At 34.6% G+C, this 17,326-nt stretch overlaps 1 protein-coding gene across 1 annotated transcript; it reads left to right on the top strand.

The window, feature by feature from the left end:
- Window positions 1–6,930: 6,930 nt before the first annotated feature.
- Window positions 6,931–13,004, top strand: LOC122299095 (mitogen-activated protein kinase homolog MMK2). Its single transcript, XM_043109028.1, has 6 exons — window positions 6,931–7,392; window positions 8,669–8,798; window positions 9,448–9,585; window positions 10,582–10,914; window positions 11,701–11,884; window positions 12,304–13,004. The coding sequence occupies exons 1-6, from the start codon at window positions 7,232–7,234 to the stop codon at window positions 12,474–12,476; spliced, it is 1,119 nt and encodes a 372-aa protein (XP_042964962.1). The 5' UTR covers window positions 6,931–7,231; the 3' UTR covers window positions 12,477–13,004.
- The last annotated feature ends 4,322 nt before the right edge of the window (window positions 13,005–17,326 follow it).

Genomic DNA, 17,326 nt, shown 5'->3' with positions numbered 1-17,326 from the left:
TTATACCATCCGATGTCATTAGAGATGGATCCAAATCAAGCACACCAATTACTTGCTGTTGAACTTCCTTAAATTTAGTGTTGGTGTACAACTCCTGAAATTTCTTTTCAATTGAAGATCTAGATACGCAGGGAATGGTGCCGCTAAATGACTGGAATCCTGCCTGATTTTCATTCTCAATTTTCTTCTTCAGTGCACTGTCAAACTGGTCAACAAACTCCTTCAAGTTTATCTTTGAATGGACATAACCGTCAAAAAAAGTATTTATACTCTCGATGCACTGGGGTTGTACTCATTCCAGCCAAAAAAGTGATCTTTTAGGAAAACTGGTACCCAATGTTCACGCTCCGCATATAAGCTTTTTAACCACGCATTCTCATGTAAATCATATGTATTAATAAACCTGGCTCAACATTTCTGAAACTCCTCAATAGTTTATGTGTCGTACATGCATTTCATCAGTTGAGTTTTCAGCCCACTTCTGTAGCCAACATATGACCCAAGCTTCTTGTGGACTTTTTTCAGTATATGCCACAGGTAGAATCTATGTCGAGTTTTTGGAAAGACAATAGCAATTTCATTTTTCATTGCTCTATCTTGATCAATAATAATAGCCTTTGAAACTATACCGTCCACATACTACAACCAGGTTTGGAATAACCATGTGAAAGTCTCAGTGTCCTCACTGAAAATCAACCCAGCTCCCAAAAGAATCGACTGTCCATGGTGCTTTACACCAACAAATGGTGCAAAGAGCATCACATACATATTAGTCAGATATGTGGTGTCGAATGTGACCACATCACCAAAATATTGATAGGCTGCCCGACTATGTGGATCTGCCCAAAAAGCATTATGCCCGACTATGTGGATCTGCCCAAAAATATTTTTTAACCTCCCGTCATCGTTTAAATCCATCAACGCAAAAAACCCGTTATTCTTGTACTACATTCTCATAAAATAATCTCAAAGTGCTCCAGCACCACTTGCACCAAGTCGTAGATGATAGGCTTTGTTGATATAATTGTGACAATCCTTTTCCAAAAATGGGCAGTTCTTGAAGCTACCTGCGCCAATGACAAGAGACTTGTGACTCTTATTCAGTAAGATGCCAGCTAAGTCATTTGTGTCTAGGACTCTTTTAACAGTCTCACTCACTTCTCTGTTACATCGAAAGAAACAGGATTTTTGTGGGCTGATTACATGATTATGTGTGTTATGGACTGTTGTCAACCACATCTTTCCCTCGACTCTTAAGGCATTCATCCTTACCTTATAGTTCGTCTTTCCCGTCGGATGTGGGTTGGCGATATTAGAACTTTTATTCCGGGGCCTTCCCTCCCCGTGCACAACCAATGGTGACATATCTAACACTTTGATTCTCTAATCTCTCACTCCTTTGTGTCATCATCCCAAACCTGTATTTTTTAGCATAATCCTTATAATAGCTCAACAAATCTTCAAACGTATTGAACTTCATCCCCGACTTTGGCTTCTCAATGATATCATCACCATTTGACGATGGCACTACCTGTGGTGTACCAGGAGTGCCATCGTCAGTTTCTTGTTCATCTCGTCTATCCAACAAAATTTCTTCATCAACTCTAGCGGAAGTATATTGCGCTTCAGTTTCCAAACAATCGAGTCTATCTTCTTGACCAATTCTTGCACTTTTTGTGGAGCTTGTAGCGATAAATGGTCTCGGAGGTCCCATCCCATATTGAAATGGGTAACCAACATTTTGCTTAACATAAAAAAATGAAAACATATTAAACTGTTTAAAAATTAATTAACTTATAATTAAAAGACAAGAACAAAGTTGAAAAAACACCTAAATGTTGCTTGGATTTTTATTGCCATCTAGATATAGTTGGTGACCATGCAAGTACTGGTCCAACGTAACCGTGCATATAATTTGGAAAGTATAGTAAACCAGTTTGAAGGATGTCCTAACATAATAATAATAATAATAATTAGGATGCTAAACATTGAGTTGCAATAAATTTTTTAATTATGAAATAACATATTGAGTTTGGAGGATTTGAACTGGATGGTATTAGGAGAGATGCGTGTTCTTCCTCTTTTCCCATGCCTTGTACAAGTTGTTCAACATCTAAGGCCAGTCTTTGATACGTTTTCAAGAAAATTAATTCTATCGACCAAGAGAGAGAGTGAAGACTAATCTTGTACATACTTCCTCAAAGAAAAAAAAAAAATTAATCAAAATTTGATTAGCATCAAATAAGATTTACAATGGGTGTTTTTTAGCAAAAATAAAAATTACAATACAAAATTTGGGTCAATCGCAACAGCTTCAACCTTTCTACCAATCAAAAAAAATTGTAACTTCTACCTTTATCTATTCTGATTAAGATTGCTTTATACTCCCTCATACCACAATGGATAATGTACTTTTCTTTTTAGGAGGTCACATAATTTTTTTAGGCGGTCACAGAATAGAAATGTAATTACTGAATTGCCTTAAATTTGAAGAAACCTGAATTCAAATAAAAAAAAACCCCACTTTTTTAGCATATGTAAGGGTGATTTAGAAAGCTGCAAAAATTCCCCTTTTCCCATTTGTACTATTATTTTCTCTAATATGGGAGAGGGGGGGAGTATGTATTGCTAACTATTTTACCTTGACTGCTAGTGTAAAATTTGATGCTTCATCTCCATAAGTAATTTTTTTCTAAGTTACTTGTATCTTCATCAATATGTAGCACATCTTTTGATAGGTTATCATGCATGAGATTATTAACATATATATATAAGGCTTGATTTTAAATTAATGTTCTATTAACGTATATACTAATTAACTAAATTAATATTGCTAATAATAATAAAACTTTATTGAATTATGAACTTATATAACATGTATAAGTTCTTGGGAGCCTTTGCTCCTTTTAAATCACTTCATCCATTCTTCATAAATCTTAATAATATTTGAAAGATTATGCCTATAAATATTATGCAATTTAGAGCTATAAAGGTGAGAAATTCTATATATAGGACCAAGACTTAGCAAATTTTCAAGGACGCGAAACCAGGGATGATGAGTATAGTCCTGTGGATGAGCTACAAAAGGTGCTCTAATTTACCTTAATCTAACCCTTGTTCCTGCAATATTTTCTTTTCCTTGGCTGAATGGGTGGGCTAATGAAGACTGTTGCCTAGAGTCTCTCTATGGGCTTCAACTTCAAGGAAGATGTAACTTGTATTTCATTGCTGGTTGAGTAAATATTCTAGAGATGAAGGTGCCTGAAATTTGTAAGTTTGGTCATCATGTTACCACAAAATGTTGATGGAAAGGATTTGTTATTCTTTTGTTATTCTATGTCATAGCAATGTTCATCCTCCAACACAGAAGGGTCTAGAATATATTCAGATGGACGGAAAACTGTAGAGAAGATCCATCAAGTTTGTAACTTTTTTCTACCAATATGAACATTGCTAGCCTTCTAAACTATCATCTAATCTACATTGAAGTTCTTTGTGGAGAATCTTTTTAGAAGAGCTGTTACATCCATGATAATGGCTGGTTTTAGTCAAAATTAGAATGAAACCAAGGTTTTAAAATAACTTTACCATATGAATTAGAACGGTAAAGAACATTTTCAAACAAAGATATTGGTCCTCATATGAACGCTCCAAAATATATATTTACCATGTTCATGCAAATCTCATGAAACAAAGCCACATGTATATCAAATTATATATCAAACAAAGCCACATATATATCAAATAGAGCCATATTCCGATACAATGCTCATGCAAATCACACGAAAATTATATATATATATATATCAAACCATCAGTGGACTAAACTTCTTTAAATAAATAGAATCAAACTAAAATTATCAAAATATCCAATTATCTCAATTCAACAAGAACAAATCAAATCACTCGCATGTTTATTGAAGCATATTGAAATAGATCCACAATCAAAGGGGCAGCAATACATTTTCAGAAGAACATATTAGAACCAGAACATGAGAGGTGGTCGTGGTGGTGCTGACGGTATGGAGACGAAGATGACCCATAAGTTGACCCATGTCATTGACCTGAAATGCTGGCCCACGAAGCTAACCCAAACCAAGCCCACCAGTGACCAAGCTAACCCAAACGATGCTCGGGCTTGACCCACACCAACGGCCTTCCGTTAACCTACCCACGAAATTGCCCACCCCAATCTTCTGCAAAAAACACGTGGAAGAAGCTTGTGAGAGTTGGATCAGCCACGCTGAGCTTCTTCTCTCGCACCCTCAAAAACAAGAAACCACATAAATGGGTGGTTTCAATCTGCTTTTCCCTTTTCATATTCCAAATTTTTTTTTATAAATCAGCTGCAGGCAACTGCACAGCATCTACATGACACGACTGTGTATAGAAGAATTAATTAATACAATACTACTCGTATAAAAATTAAAGAGAAATGTATGGGATATAAAAGAATTTTAGAAAAATATAAAAATTAATATAAATTGATATAATCATCCTATTATAAAATTATTTTTATTATAAAATATTATCTTCGTAAAACACCCAAAACCACACGTTAGTCTTTAGTCCTTACTCCATTTTCAGCCCTGCGTCTACTTTAAGCGGGCTCCTTTTTATTCTTCCTTTGAAAAAGCATGTCAGCTAAGAAACCCCAAAAAGCAATTGTATGATTGATCTTTCTCATGTGTAAATACTATACTCTTTGGCAGAGGAAGGCCGACACGATTGCATTTGCATGGTTCATCTTTCCCAGTACCAACTGTACGATTGTGCGCTTGAGATAAGTCGGGACATTGAATTAATCGAAACTTTATCTTAGACTAAAAAAAAAAGTAATAATTTGGATACACAAGGACCACACAATACTGCCATTTGTTATATTTCACTGTTCTTACAATATAACAAATGCATTCACCTAACGCTGAACTCAATTTATAATATCAGGGCCACCTTAGTTAATACTTGTCCCCACTTATATTTATATAATCTATCTAACCTCTTGCCCACGAAATGCACTTGACATCATACTGTCCATGTCACTCTTTTGAAATTTGTGTTATCTAGAAGAGTTTCGTCTCTATCTGTTTAATTATCGAGTTTTGCTATTCATAAACCGATGTATTAGCATGGCTCATGCGCAAAGATGACACGAGAAATGGTTTAAATTTTTTATCAAGAACCTATGGTTTGATAGTATATAATCCAATTTTTTAAATAGAAACTTTATTAAAAAAAAATCAATGTGTTAGCATACTGTTTATAATGGAATCCATTATAATTTAAAAATAAAAAAAAATACAATACCACTTATTTTTTAACATAACCGATACGGAAAGATTCGATATTTGCGATGAAATTATTTAAAAATGAAAAATTTTATATATCATATTATTATCTTATTTATATCTTATCAAGTAAGATATGACATATTTATCACGATGAAATGATCATTTATTATATATTTCTTTATTATTAAATTATGATAAATGCATCATATTATATATAATGAGATATAAATAAAATAATGATGTGATGTATAACATTACTATTTAAAAATCGACGGAAAATGATGAATGGAGCAAGACAACGGTGCTCAATTTGAGACTTGAAATATCTAATATGTCCATTATTGAACGTAGACCAAGAAAAGGAACAAACACTGAAATTTCCAAAGAATTGGAGTAAAAGTCCAAATTCCAGAGGAAATTTCGAGAGCGGACTTGAACCATTTATTTGACAATTCAATGCACATGCATCGACTTCAACAGGCTTGACATTGACTCTTCTATTCAACATCCCATACACTATATAATATATTTAATTTAATTATTTTTATTAAATTTAAAAAAATTCTCCTACTTATTATTTATATATCACATATTTAATAAGAAAAAAAAATTATATATAATGATGTGATATAGAGGCGATAAATAGAATTTTTCGACCACTTTTGTTCACTGCTCAGCAAATGAGACCATATAACCTAACACGTGCTTCTACGCTTCCACGGTTCCACTTCATATGAGTTGAAAGTCAAAAAAATAAAAAATAAAAAAAATTGTCATTTTTAATTGTAAGAAGAGAAATAATATTTACAGTCATAATTGTTAAAGTGATTATACAACGTTTACACACTCTACGATTATATATAGCATTACTCTTATAAAAAATATGGCAAAATGTGTTACAGTAAATATGATTGTAGAATATAAAATCTAAAATAAAAATTAACCATCCATAGACGGACTATAATGGTAGATTTCCTACTTTGAATTTATGTAAAAATATAAAAAATAATTCTATTTATCATTAATTTTACTGTCTTCCTCTTATCATCTCATGACGTGATATCAAATAATAGACACACAAATTAGACATAATAAATAATTTTTAATAATTTAATCCCACCTAAGAAAATGGTTGGAATTTAATGATAAAAGGAATGGTGGGTACATTACTCAAACACAAATTATGCCATATCAATTATCAATATACTCATCAACCTCTCTTTTCACTGTAATGAGGTGGTATTGTCGGTTAATATTTGAATTTTTTAAAATAAAAGATAATTTAAAAATAATAAAAATATCACATTTGAACAGGATAAAAATAAAATAAAAATATAATATACAATATTATTCTAGGAAAAGAAATAATAGCATTTATTTTTTTCAGTATCTAATAATGAATAATGCTAATATGTCTATTATTTTGTATTCTTATTCTGATCATTCATGAATTTAATTTTTTTTAAATTTTTTATATTTATTGATTAAAAAAATATTTATTAATGTATTGATATTTATATTTTATATTTTTTAAAAATATTTAAAAAAAAATATAAATTAAAACCCAACGGTAATAAGATTCCCCAATCAAAACCCAAAACAAGAGGAGGAAAGATAATCACTCACAGATACCACACCAATCCTCAGAAAAAGGAAAAGTAGAAAAGTCTTCATGGTTCACGGGTCACCCACCCAGCGCGTCTCCCAGTCCAAATTTCAAAGTCCGCTGCTCTTTCTTTCACTCGCCCCTTGTCTTTCTCTTCTCTCTTTCCCAGAAGCAGCCCAAAAGGAAGTTTTGAGATGTCAACTACCTTTACAACTACCGGCACGGCTTCTCCAATTTCAGACCCTCCTCCAATATAGCCCTCCCCACCCCACTCCTCCTCTCCTCCGGCTAATTTTTGCTTAAGAAGAAGTCAAAGGTCCCTCCGACGCCTCAAATGGATCCTGGCTCTGGCTCAGCTGAGCATAATATCAGAGGGATTCCCACCCATGGTGGGCGCTACGTTCAGTACAATGTGTACGGTAACCTCTTTGAAGTTTCCCGTAAGTATGTCCCTCCCATTCGGCCCATCGGGAGAGGCGCTTATGGTATTGTTTGGTAAGAGCTTTTCTGGGTTCGAGTTTTTTTTTTTTTTTTCCCTTCTCTTTTTCTTTCTTTTGTTTCTGCTTCTGGGAGCAAACTCTTTCTTGTTTCTTGGTTTCTAGCAGGAAAAAAAAGTATTTATCGTAGGGATCATATATCTAATTGGCTTAATTTTCTTGTTGGTTGTTAGTTATACTGGGAATTTTGTAGTACGAAGCTGATTTGTTGTGGGTTAATTGTTAGATTTGGCTGTTGATTTGGTGTGATTATAGATTTTTCTCTGTGGACTAGCTTTAATGGTGAGTTTGATTTTCACTGGGATCTTTATTTATTTTTGTCTAGTTATTCCTGATGGCTGAAATGAAGATCATGGTTTCATCATTTGATTTTGTATACGTTCTTGCTTATGCCTTGTAATCGTCTTGATGACCTCAGATTTACGTTGATACAGATGCTAATTATCATTACTTTCAGGTTAAAAACACTCACATCGAAGCTGTGGTTGTTGAGAATGTGAAACAACTGGGTTATAAATCGGTTGATGACCCGGTTGTGGAGTAACTGACTTTGAGTTTGTTGACGATAAATATCACAGCGTACAATATAAATTTACTCTTTCATTTAGTCTTGCAGTCTTTATGATATTCGGCCATGTTTTCATGCATTAATGGTTTTGTGTATTGACTAATTGTTTATAAATCTTGAGTTTGTGTCAGAGTTGTCAACTCGGCCTAGGTCTCAAATGTGGGGAACTGTGTCCAGTGTTTCCCTTCTTTTTTTAATTTTTTTTGAAATTATTTGTTTCGTTTTAAATTTTCATTTAAACAGCCCGAAATTAATTGGGTGAAACAAATATTCTTTTACTTTATACTGGTTTCCTGATTTAATCAAATTCAACCTTAAACCGGAATTTGGCCATGCACCTACAATTTGTCAGCATTTGCTCATGGACAGGTATGGGTGTTGGATTTGATTAATCTGTAATGATTGCACAATGCATATGGAACTATGACGGATATGCTTTTTATTTTTTTTTAGTTTTTTTTTACTGTTTGCAATGTGCTCCCAGTTACTTGTGTTTAGGATGACTTATAAAAAAAAAAAAAAAAAATTGCTTGTGTTTAGGATGACCTTGTCAGTGTCTTGGTTTAAGCATTAAACATGTTGAGAAATCATGTGTTGAGAGGCTATGCTTATCATGTGAATGATATGTTATTTTGGTGCTATGACGAGTTTTTGCAGTTTCAACAATATCCTGAAGAAAAATTAATTTTTCTTCTTCTTTCTTCAGTGCTGCTGTGAATGCAGAGACACGTGAGGAGGTTGCCATTAAGAAGATTGGAAATGCTTTTGACAACAGAATAGATGCAAAAAGAACTTTACGAGAAATAAAGCTTCTTCATCACATGGATCATGAAAATGTAATTCTAGCTACCTTTGTCATTTTTCCTTTATCTACGCATGAGTCAGCCTTGTATCTTTGTGACGTACGTGTTTTGGCCATGATTTTGGTCGTTAGAAATTTGCAAAGTTCTTATTTATGCCATATATTTTGAATTTGTGATCCCTAAACTCCAGAGGGTTTTCACCAATTGCTTATGGGCGGAAAATTTTCACTGGAATGGGTCATTATCCTTTACATTTAAAAGGCCAAAATGTCTCAGAACCAGTACATTTATCAAAGCTCTCTTCCATATGTTTGGCAAAGATGGTGTAAATCCTGTCTATTGCGACGGTGTTCTAAATTCTACGTATTATGTATTTTCTGCCAGCAGGCGTAGTCCCTGTGATTTCTTTGTTTGTGAACCTGGGTTTCAGGGACAGACAGTGGATTTTTTACATATCTAGCTCAATAAACCTAGTTACAGGGACAGGATTATTTGTATGGACAAATTATGGATAGTTTCAAGCATATGCTAGAATTCTATCACACACACACACACACACACACACACACATATTATCACTCTTGCTGGTACTATTATTAGCTTTGATAAGAGAGATTATCCCAAGGGTTGCTTTCTGTTTTAGTTGAATTTATGCTTAAGGCTCCCTTTTTATCCTATGCAGGTTATTGCCCTCAAAGACATCATTAGGCCTCCACAGAAGGAGAATTTCAATGATGTTTACATTGTTTATGAATTAATGGACACTGATCTTCATCAGATTATACGTTCCAACCAACAATTGACAGATGATCATTGTCGGGTTGGCATTACTTCTATCTCTTGGATGAAGATATTATGTTTACCATGAGTTTACTTATAAAAAATGTTTACCATGGATTTGAAAAATGTAGTCCAATTTTTTTTATTTATAAGAATCATTCTGTTTTTCACCAAAGTGGGAGTTTGGCAAGGTCTGCATTGTATGGATATTTGACTACTGAGCATCATCTTGATTAAATTTAAACTACCCAGCCATATCATCCATATATATGAGGATCCATTAATATGTCCTAAAATTCTTTTCTCTTTTTAATTTTGTTTTTCATCTATGCAACAGCGGGCTGTTGTAATTCCTCACAAACCTTTAGATACGGATATGGGAAAGGGTATGAGTATCAACAGGGTTCATGATCATCACAATAAATTGCATGAAGTAAAATATGGACTAAAGATCTTGTGCTTTGCTTATTTCTATATCAATAAAATATCTTCTTACTTATCAAAAGAAAAAATATGGACTAAAGATGAGGTTGCCTTCCATTGAATGTAAACATGTCATACTCACTTGTCGATGCCATTTATTCCTTTTCTCCACTCAGTTTTGTCTAGGTTTTTTTTTTTTTTTTTTTTTTTTGGTGAAATCATTTCGTTGTAAAATAGCCATATAGGAGTCGGCTTATCGCAACTCCCATCTCCTGTAAGATTGTGGTTCTATTCTTTATTTAATATATGTTTGAGTTGGTACTATTGGTTTAGATTGTTTTCTGGATCTATCTGATTTAAAACGACTAGAGTAGATTTATGCTGAATAGCGTGAATTTTTCTTTGGAATTTGTATTAAACATGACAATGAACTAAAGGTAAAACATATTGGTTGATATCTTGTCCTGGCCAGCAGAAAAGGAAAATGAATGAACAAAGATATTCTTCTAATGTCTGGTAGTATTGTAACATGAATTTCTGTAGCAACATTTACGATTTTGTTGCTATCTTTCAAGCTTGAGCTCTCATAAAAGCTTAAATTCTACCTTTGCAGTATTTTCTGTATCAGCTGTTGCGAGGACTTAAATATGTACATTCAGCAAATGTTTTGCATCGTGACTTAAAGCCCAGTAATTTGCTTCTGAACGCAAATTGTGACCTCAAGATTGGAGACTTTGGGCTTGCAAGGACAACGTCTGAAACTGATTTCATGACTGAGTATGTTGTTACTCGTTGGTATCGAGCACCGGAACTGCTACTTAATTGTTCAGAGTACACTGCAGCAATTGATATTTGGTCGGTGGGCTGCATTCTTGGTGAAATCATGACGAGGCAACCCCTGTTCCCTGGCAAAGACTATGTTCATCAGTTGAGACTTATTACTGAAGTATGCCTTTTAAAAATTCCTTGCAGAAAATGAAAATGTGCTATATTTCCTTTCTGCTGGTTTATGCATACAAAAATGCCCTTGTTTGCAATCGAACACAATCATTTCTTTGTTATTCTGCTCATTAATCACAAAATCTATCTCATTTTGTGCCTTTTTGCATCAAGAATCTCGATCATTCTGGGTTGATACACCACTATACCACATTTAAGTGTCATTACTCCCGATCTTTCACTCACTAGTAATTTTTCACTAAATTTATAGACCAAGACTCAATTCAGATTATACATCCGTCTGAATCCTCCCCCCTTTGTTTTGAGTAGGGGAACCCATTCTGAAAGGTTCTTCTTCCCCTGTGTTTTTTCTGTCTATGAAAATATTCCTAGTTGCCAAATGGAAGAAATTGCATAAACATATAACTGAATTTGGGAAAGCCAAGCCTCAGTTGTCATGAAACACAGACTAAGAATTCCTCTTTTCAAAGATGAACAGACACCACCTTGGACTAGAGATAATAAGTGGGAGTGAATTGGTTGAGGAGTCAATCCGGTTTGAATGTCCTTTCATTTCCTTCTGTGGTTGACTGTCACATGCAAAATGACGGACTATGCATTCCTGTGTCAACAGAGCTGCTGCTGGTTTTCCTTTCTTTTTCCCACATTTTCCTTTTCCTCCTGGCTCTGTTGTGTCTATGTTAGTACTCTGTTGAAATGAATAGTTGTTCTGTCTTGTTGAGAGTCAAGACTGACTTTGACAATTGCATTATTTTCCTGTTGTTGTGAGAAGCTCATAGGTTCACCTGATGATTCCAGTCTTGGGTTTTTACGAAGTGATAATGCTCGAAGATATGTTAGACAGCTCCCACAGTTCCCAAAGCAGGAATTCTCTTCTAGATTTCCAAACATGTCCCCTGGTGCTGTTGATTTACTGGAAAAGATGCTCGTGTTTGATCCAAACAGGCGCATTACAGGTATCATGAGTTCCCCCATCATCAATTATATCAGTTAGTTTTTAACAGTTGCTTTGGAGTTATATAGCACTCTACTTGCAGTGGAATTTGGGGAAGATTGTATGGAAAAATGTTTGATGTTGTTACAAGTCTTTACTAGAAGATTTGGCTTATTTGACTGCATTTCTAGTGGGCACAAGTCAAAATGATATTTCAAATTGGAAATAAAAATGCATGTGTTGTGCCAAAGCTGTAATTGGTCCAAGAGGTTTTACAAGAAAGCATTTAGTATGTCAAACGCTGCTGAGTTGTTTGTAGGGTGCAGATTAGACTGTTGATCCTAGGACCATTGACTACTGTGTTGAAATAATTACTCATTTTGATGGAATCTTTTCCCATAAATTCCATTGAAAATAATTTTAATACCTGGTTTGTTGCAGTTGATGAGGCTTTGTATCACCCATACTTGGCACCTCTACATGATATCAACGAGGAGCCTGTTTGTCCAAGCCCTTTCAGTTTTGATTTTGAGCAACCATCATTTACTGAAGAAAATATTAAGGAGCTCATCTGGAGAGAAACTGTAAAGTTCAATCCAGACCCAACTCATTGAGGATTATGTGACTGTCTTTTGTATACACTCGATTAGAATCTGATGACTTGAACAACTGAACTAATTGGGGGTGGAAAACACAAAATACTCACTGCACATTTTCGGCCTCCAAAAAAAATTCAGTGAGATGTTATTTGTTCTTTCCATCTCTTATCTTTGGACACTTAGTAGTTCATCAGTGCCAATGAATCAGAGGCAGAATTGCTGTAAAACTCAAATTCCTTGTTGCTGCTGGTTCGTCCTTCGGTTGTAGGCGCAGGAGTTGAGGCTGGTATGATGAACTAATGCCGCTGGGAATTTGTTTCTTATTCACTTCAATCAGCATGGTTACTAGATCAGACAGTACGATTTTCTGAGTGTTTGGAATAGACTTGCTTTAATTTGCTAGGCTGAGTTAATAATCTTTATCTCATGTCCTTGTGATTAAACTTTCTGAAACCTGTATTGCCTCTGTTTAAGCTAGTTTCTAGCAGAAGATTTTATGGGAAGACTTCATTACCCGTCTATCTCAATCGATGTTTTTTGGTAGACCATTTGCATGATTCTATCATTAAAGACTAAATTTTCTTTTGGACGTTTTGGTAGCCAAGAGAATGCAATGCCTGGCCCTGGACGTGTCGTTATGTCGGCGGCGGTAGTAGCATCGTCGTCGTCATGATCCATGATCCATATATCATCAAGGAAAGGCTATAGGGGGTCTATATATATATATATATTGTATGTGTGTGTGTGTATATATCTAATGGGGAAAAATGGTCACAAGAATGGGAGAATTCAAATGCATCAAACAAATACCTTATGTATATGTATATGTGTGTACGTATTGGATCATATATATTTAAGGCGTTTTATTTTTGGAAGAGTTATGTGCCATATACTATATTCTTATGAGGCTTGCTACTCTTCCATATGGAGGATCCTGACTGGTGTTTTTTTTTTTTTTTTTAACTTAATGATTAAGGAAATATTTTTTTAATAATGTTGTGAGTTTTTAAAAAACAAAAAAAATTAAAAGCATAAAAAATACATGAAAAAAAAGCAAAAAAAAAAAATTTGCTGTGTCGGGATCCCAGTCAGGATTCTCCATGTGTGGCTGAAGAGCTACTCTATTCTTATTTCATTTTCATCCCATTAAGCTGATGAGACATTATTTATTGACTTTTATTTATATTTTATTTTAAAAGAGTTGATTCAAGCATTATAGCAATAACATATGAACACAGTGGATCTAACTTTTAATTAATATGTTGACCAAGATGTGAGGAAAGTCCTAACTAAAAAGTTAACCCATTTGAAATTATAGAACATGTTTCATCATTTGATTTAGATCATGAAGTGTTTGTTTATAGAGAGATATACACAGAGCTCTATCTAACTCTAGCTTTCTTGGTTTGTATTCCTTTTAATTACATATTTAAAAAAATAATAATAATCTATTCACAGGAGATTTTATCATCCTTAATCACACCTATTGATGTTGGATGCGATGTATTTTAGGTGATTTTATATATCAACTATTTAATTAAATAGCCACTTAAAAATGTGTCACGTGAATCTAAAATAAAGGGTAATTTGGTCATGAAACTACTTAAAATGTCACACCGACTACAAGTCAAAATATAAATGTTTCTAAAGCCACCGACGAACGTATGATTGTTTTTTGTTACATTTTATTCATTTCAACCTCTTTATTGCTCTTCTCCAAGATCATAATTCCAAATAGAAATATTGAACTTTCTGTCGTATAGAGAGTATAATAGTTTGTAAATCATGATTTGTTACAACCATCATGTGGCTTAAGCATGTTCAGGTTGATATTTATTTAGGGAAAAATACACTTTGCACCCTTAAATTATCAAAACTAACACATCGCACTCCCAAATTACAAAAAAATTGATACTTTGAAGGTACAATATGTCAATTTTTGTAGTTTGGAATGCAAAGTGTAGAAGACCCTTTGATAATTTGAGGCTGCAAAGTATACTTTTTATTCTTTTTGTAAAATTCATCACGTTTCTTTTACGTGTCTTTTTTGGATTTATAAAACTTATTAGAATCTTTGTAAACAAGGTTTTTCCTTTTTTGTCTTGAAATGGCAATAGGGAGGTAAACCAAATTGTTCATAGAAATTTCTCATTTCATATTTGGCTTTCTTGTTATTTTTCAAATGTTGTCGTAACATATTTTTATCATTACACATACTGATACCAAGTTTTTTAATAGCACTGATATATTATCATATGTAAAATTATCCTAGTTAATCAAACTAGTAATATTGGTAAGTTTGTCTTCAACCTTATGAGTAAAAAGATGAAGTAGTCCATCAATAAATTTATCTTCCTAATATATTCATTACCAAAACAACTCGTTTTGGAAATAATAAAATAATATATGCTATCAATTATTTATAATTTATTATTAATTGATAACATATATTATTTTATATTTTATATGGCCAATGATGATAAATTAGATAAAAATTACATCTTTGTAGTATATGTTATGCATATGAGTAGCACGTGCAATGAATTTTTGTTTAAATAACGCTGCTGGTAGACGGAATGGAGGAATTGGGCAGTTTTAAAAGTTTGAGGATCTACTTTGATGCAATTATTAGTTTCAGAGGCACATTGTAAATTGAGTGAAAATTCGAGGGGCAAAGTGTAATTAACCCATTATAACTTTTCTACCCATCTCTTCTTCTATACCTCCTGGCCCATCTATCACTTACCCATCAAATGACCCATCTACAACATACGGCCCATCCACAACTACTAATCTTTTTCATTCTTCAACCTCAAACACATCGACTAGACCCAATTCCTTTAGGCCTAAACATTTTTTTGGAGGTCAAATCTCTTACCCTCCACCATGCCACTGTCTAATCTCATCTCTTACAATCCCAGAGAAACCAAGCTGCTATACCATGGCCTCCCGACATCCCGAATGGTAGAATTCCATGACCACAAAGTTCCAAGCCCTTATTCAAAATCAAACCCGGACTCTTGTTCCCCTTCCCTTTTCACCAACATTGTTGGTTGCAGGTGGGTTTTCCATACAAAGCATCATGCCTACGGCTCCATTGAATGGCGTAAGGCGCGTCTTGTTTTAAAAAGCTTCCATCAACAAGAGGGCATCGATTATTCCAAAACCTTCAATTCCATTGTGAAACCAACTACGATTCGGTTAGTCCTCTCCCTTGCTGTCTCTTATGGTTGGTCTCTTAGACAACTAGATATCCAAAATGCATTCCTTCATGGCACCTTAACTGAAACTATGTACATGTTATAACCTGTTGGTTTTGTCCATCCCAATCATCCTCACCATGTATGTCACTTGCAGAAGTCCATTTATGGCCTTAAGTAAGCACCCAGTGCATGGTTCCACAGCTTAGCTCCAAACTTTGTGATTTTGGTTTTATCTCCCCTAAAGCCAATCCATCTCACTTTGTTTATTCATCTAATTCTATTCTTACATATATTCTAGTTTATGTGGATGAAATTATTGTCACCAATTCTCACTCACCTCACATTGAAAATCTTCTTACCTTTCTTGCCTCTGTTTTTCCAATCAAGGATTTAGACAAACTCTCCTACTTCCTTGGTTGTAAATCTCCTACTTAAATGATGGAATTCATCTTTCTCAATAGAAGTACATTTGTGATATGCTCTCTCGCACAAATATGTTATCTGCCAATAGTGTCTCTTCTCCCATGTCTACCTCAACCGGACTTTCTCGATCTGATAACCCATCCTTCTCCAATCCCACCCTTTATTGTCGCATTGTAGGAAGCCTACAATATATGTCACTAACTCAACCAGACCTTGCCTTTGCTATTAATAAAATTGCTCAATTTATGCACAATCCGAAAACCCCCATTGGCAAGTTGTTCGGTACCTTAAGCACACTCTAAATTTTAGTCTTCACATTAAAAATCATCCTCCTTCCAATTTCAAACCTTTTCTGACGCCAATTAGGCAGGTTGTTCGGATGATTGCCGCTCTATTGGTGGCTTTTGCATTTTTCTCCGTCAAAATTTAATGTCATGGAGCTCTTGCAAGCAACAAACTGTTGCTCGATCTTGCACCGAGGCCGAATACAAGACCCTTGCCAATGTCATAGCTGGACTCTTATGGGTCAGTCTCTTGTCAAAGAACCATGTGTTTTCCTTCCCACGCTCCCCACCCTTTGGTGTGACAACCTTAGTGTCACCTACCTATTCGTTAACCCTGTTCTTTATTCCAAAACTAAACAAATGGAAATTTTCATTCTATCCGTGATCGAATCACGACCAAGACTCTTCAAGTTGCCTTCCTTTCTTTGAAAGACCAATTGGCTAATATTTTTACCGAACCGATTGTTTTTTCTCGTTTTCACTTAGTGAGGACAAGCCTCATGGTTGTTGATACACCGTTAGGCTTACGGGGACGCATTGAGCTGTCCACTCTATCCACCACCTCAGCTGCTCCTACCAACGGCTCCTCCATCTCAACTGGCTCAAGAAGGATCACTACCATGTCAGACTATTCTCAAGCAGATCCTTCTGGAATTAGCTAGACTAGGTTGGTGTCTACCCTTTGAGTATGAGGGTTGATTCAGTGTTGTAGTATGGCCAACAGCTTTGTAACAAACTCTAATATTGTATTCATTTATGTAATACACAGCAGGTGCTTGAGAATATTCCAGGCAAATTTCGTTAGGATTGCCTTGTATATATATTCATAATTGTACACATATACTCATTCAATGAGAATACATACATATTTCTCTCCTATGTGATTTTCCTACACAACTCACCAGCAACCATGACATAAAGATGAACAGAAGGGTGAGCGTGGCAACCGACCAAC

The sequence above is a fragment of the Carya illinoinensis genome, chromosome 2, assembly GCF_018687715.1.
Source record: "Carya illinoinensis cultivar Pawnee chromosome 2, C.illinoinensisPawnee_v1, whole genome shotgun sequence".
Taxonomy (NCBI): domain Eukaryota; kingdom Viridiplantae; phylum Streptophyta; class Magnoliopsida; order Fagales; family Juglandaceae; genus Carya; species Carya illinoinensis.
The sequence above is the reverse complement of the archived record's forward strand: the minus strand, read 5'-3'. Positions and strand labels throughout refer to the sequence as shown.

What these genes read in the sequence shown, in the direction of transcription:
- LOC122299095 (XM_043109028.1), top strand. Translation starts at nt 7,232, where the DNA reads ATGGATCCTGGCTCTGGCTCAGCTGAGCATAATATCAGAGGGATTCCC. An exon ending in GGCGCTTATGGTATTGTTTG is followed by an intron (nt 7,393 to 8,668) that starts GTAAGAGCTTTT and finishes TTCTTTCTTCAG; the next exon opens with TGCTGCTGTGAATGCAGAGA. An exon ending in TGACAGATGATCATTGTCGG is followed by an intron (nt 9,586 to 10,581) that starts GTTGGCATTACT and finishes CTACCTTTGCAG; the next exon opens with TATTTTCTGTATCAGCTGTT.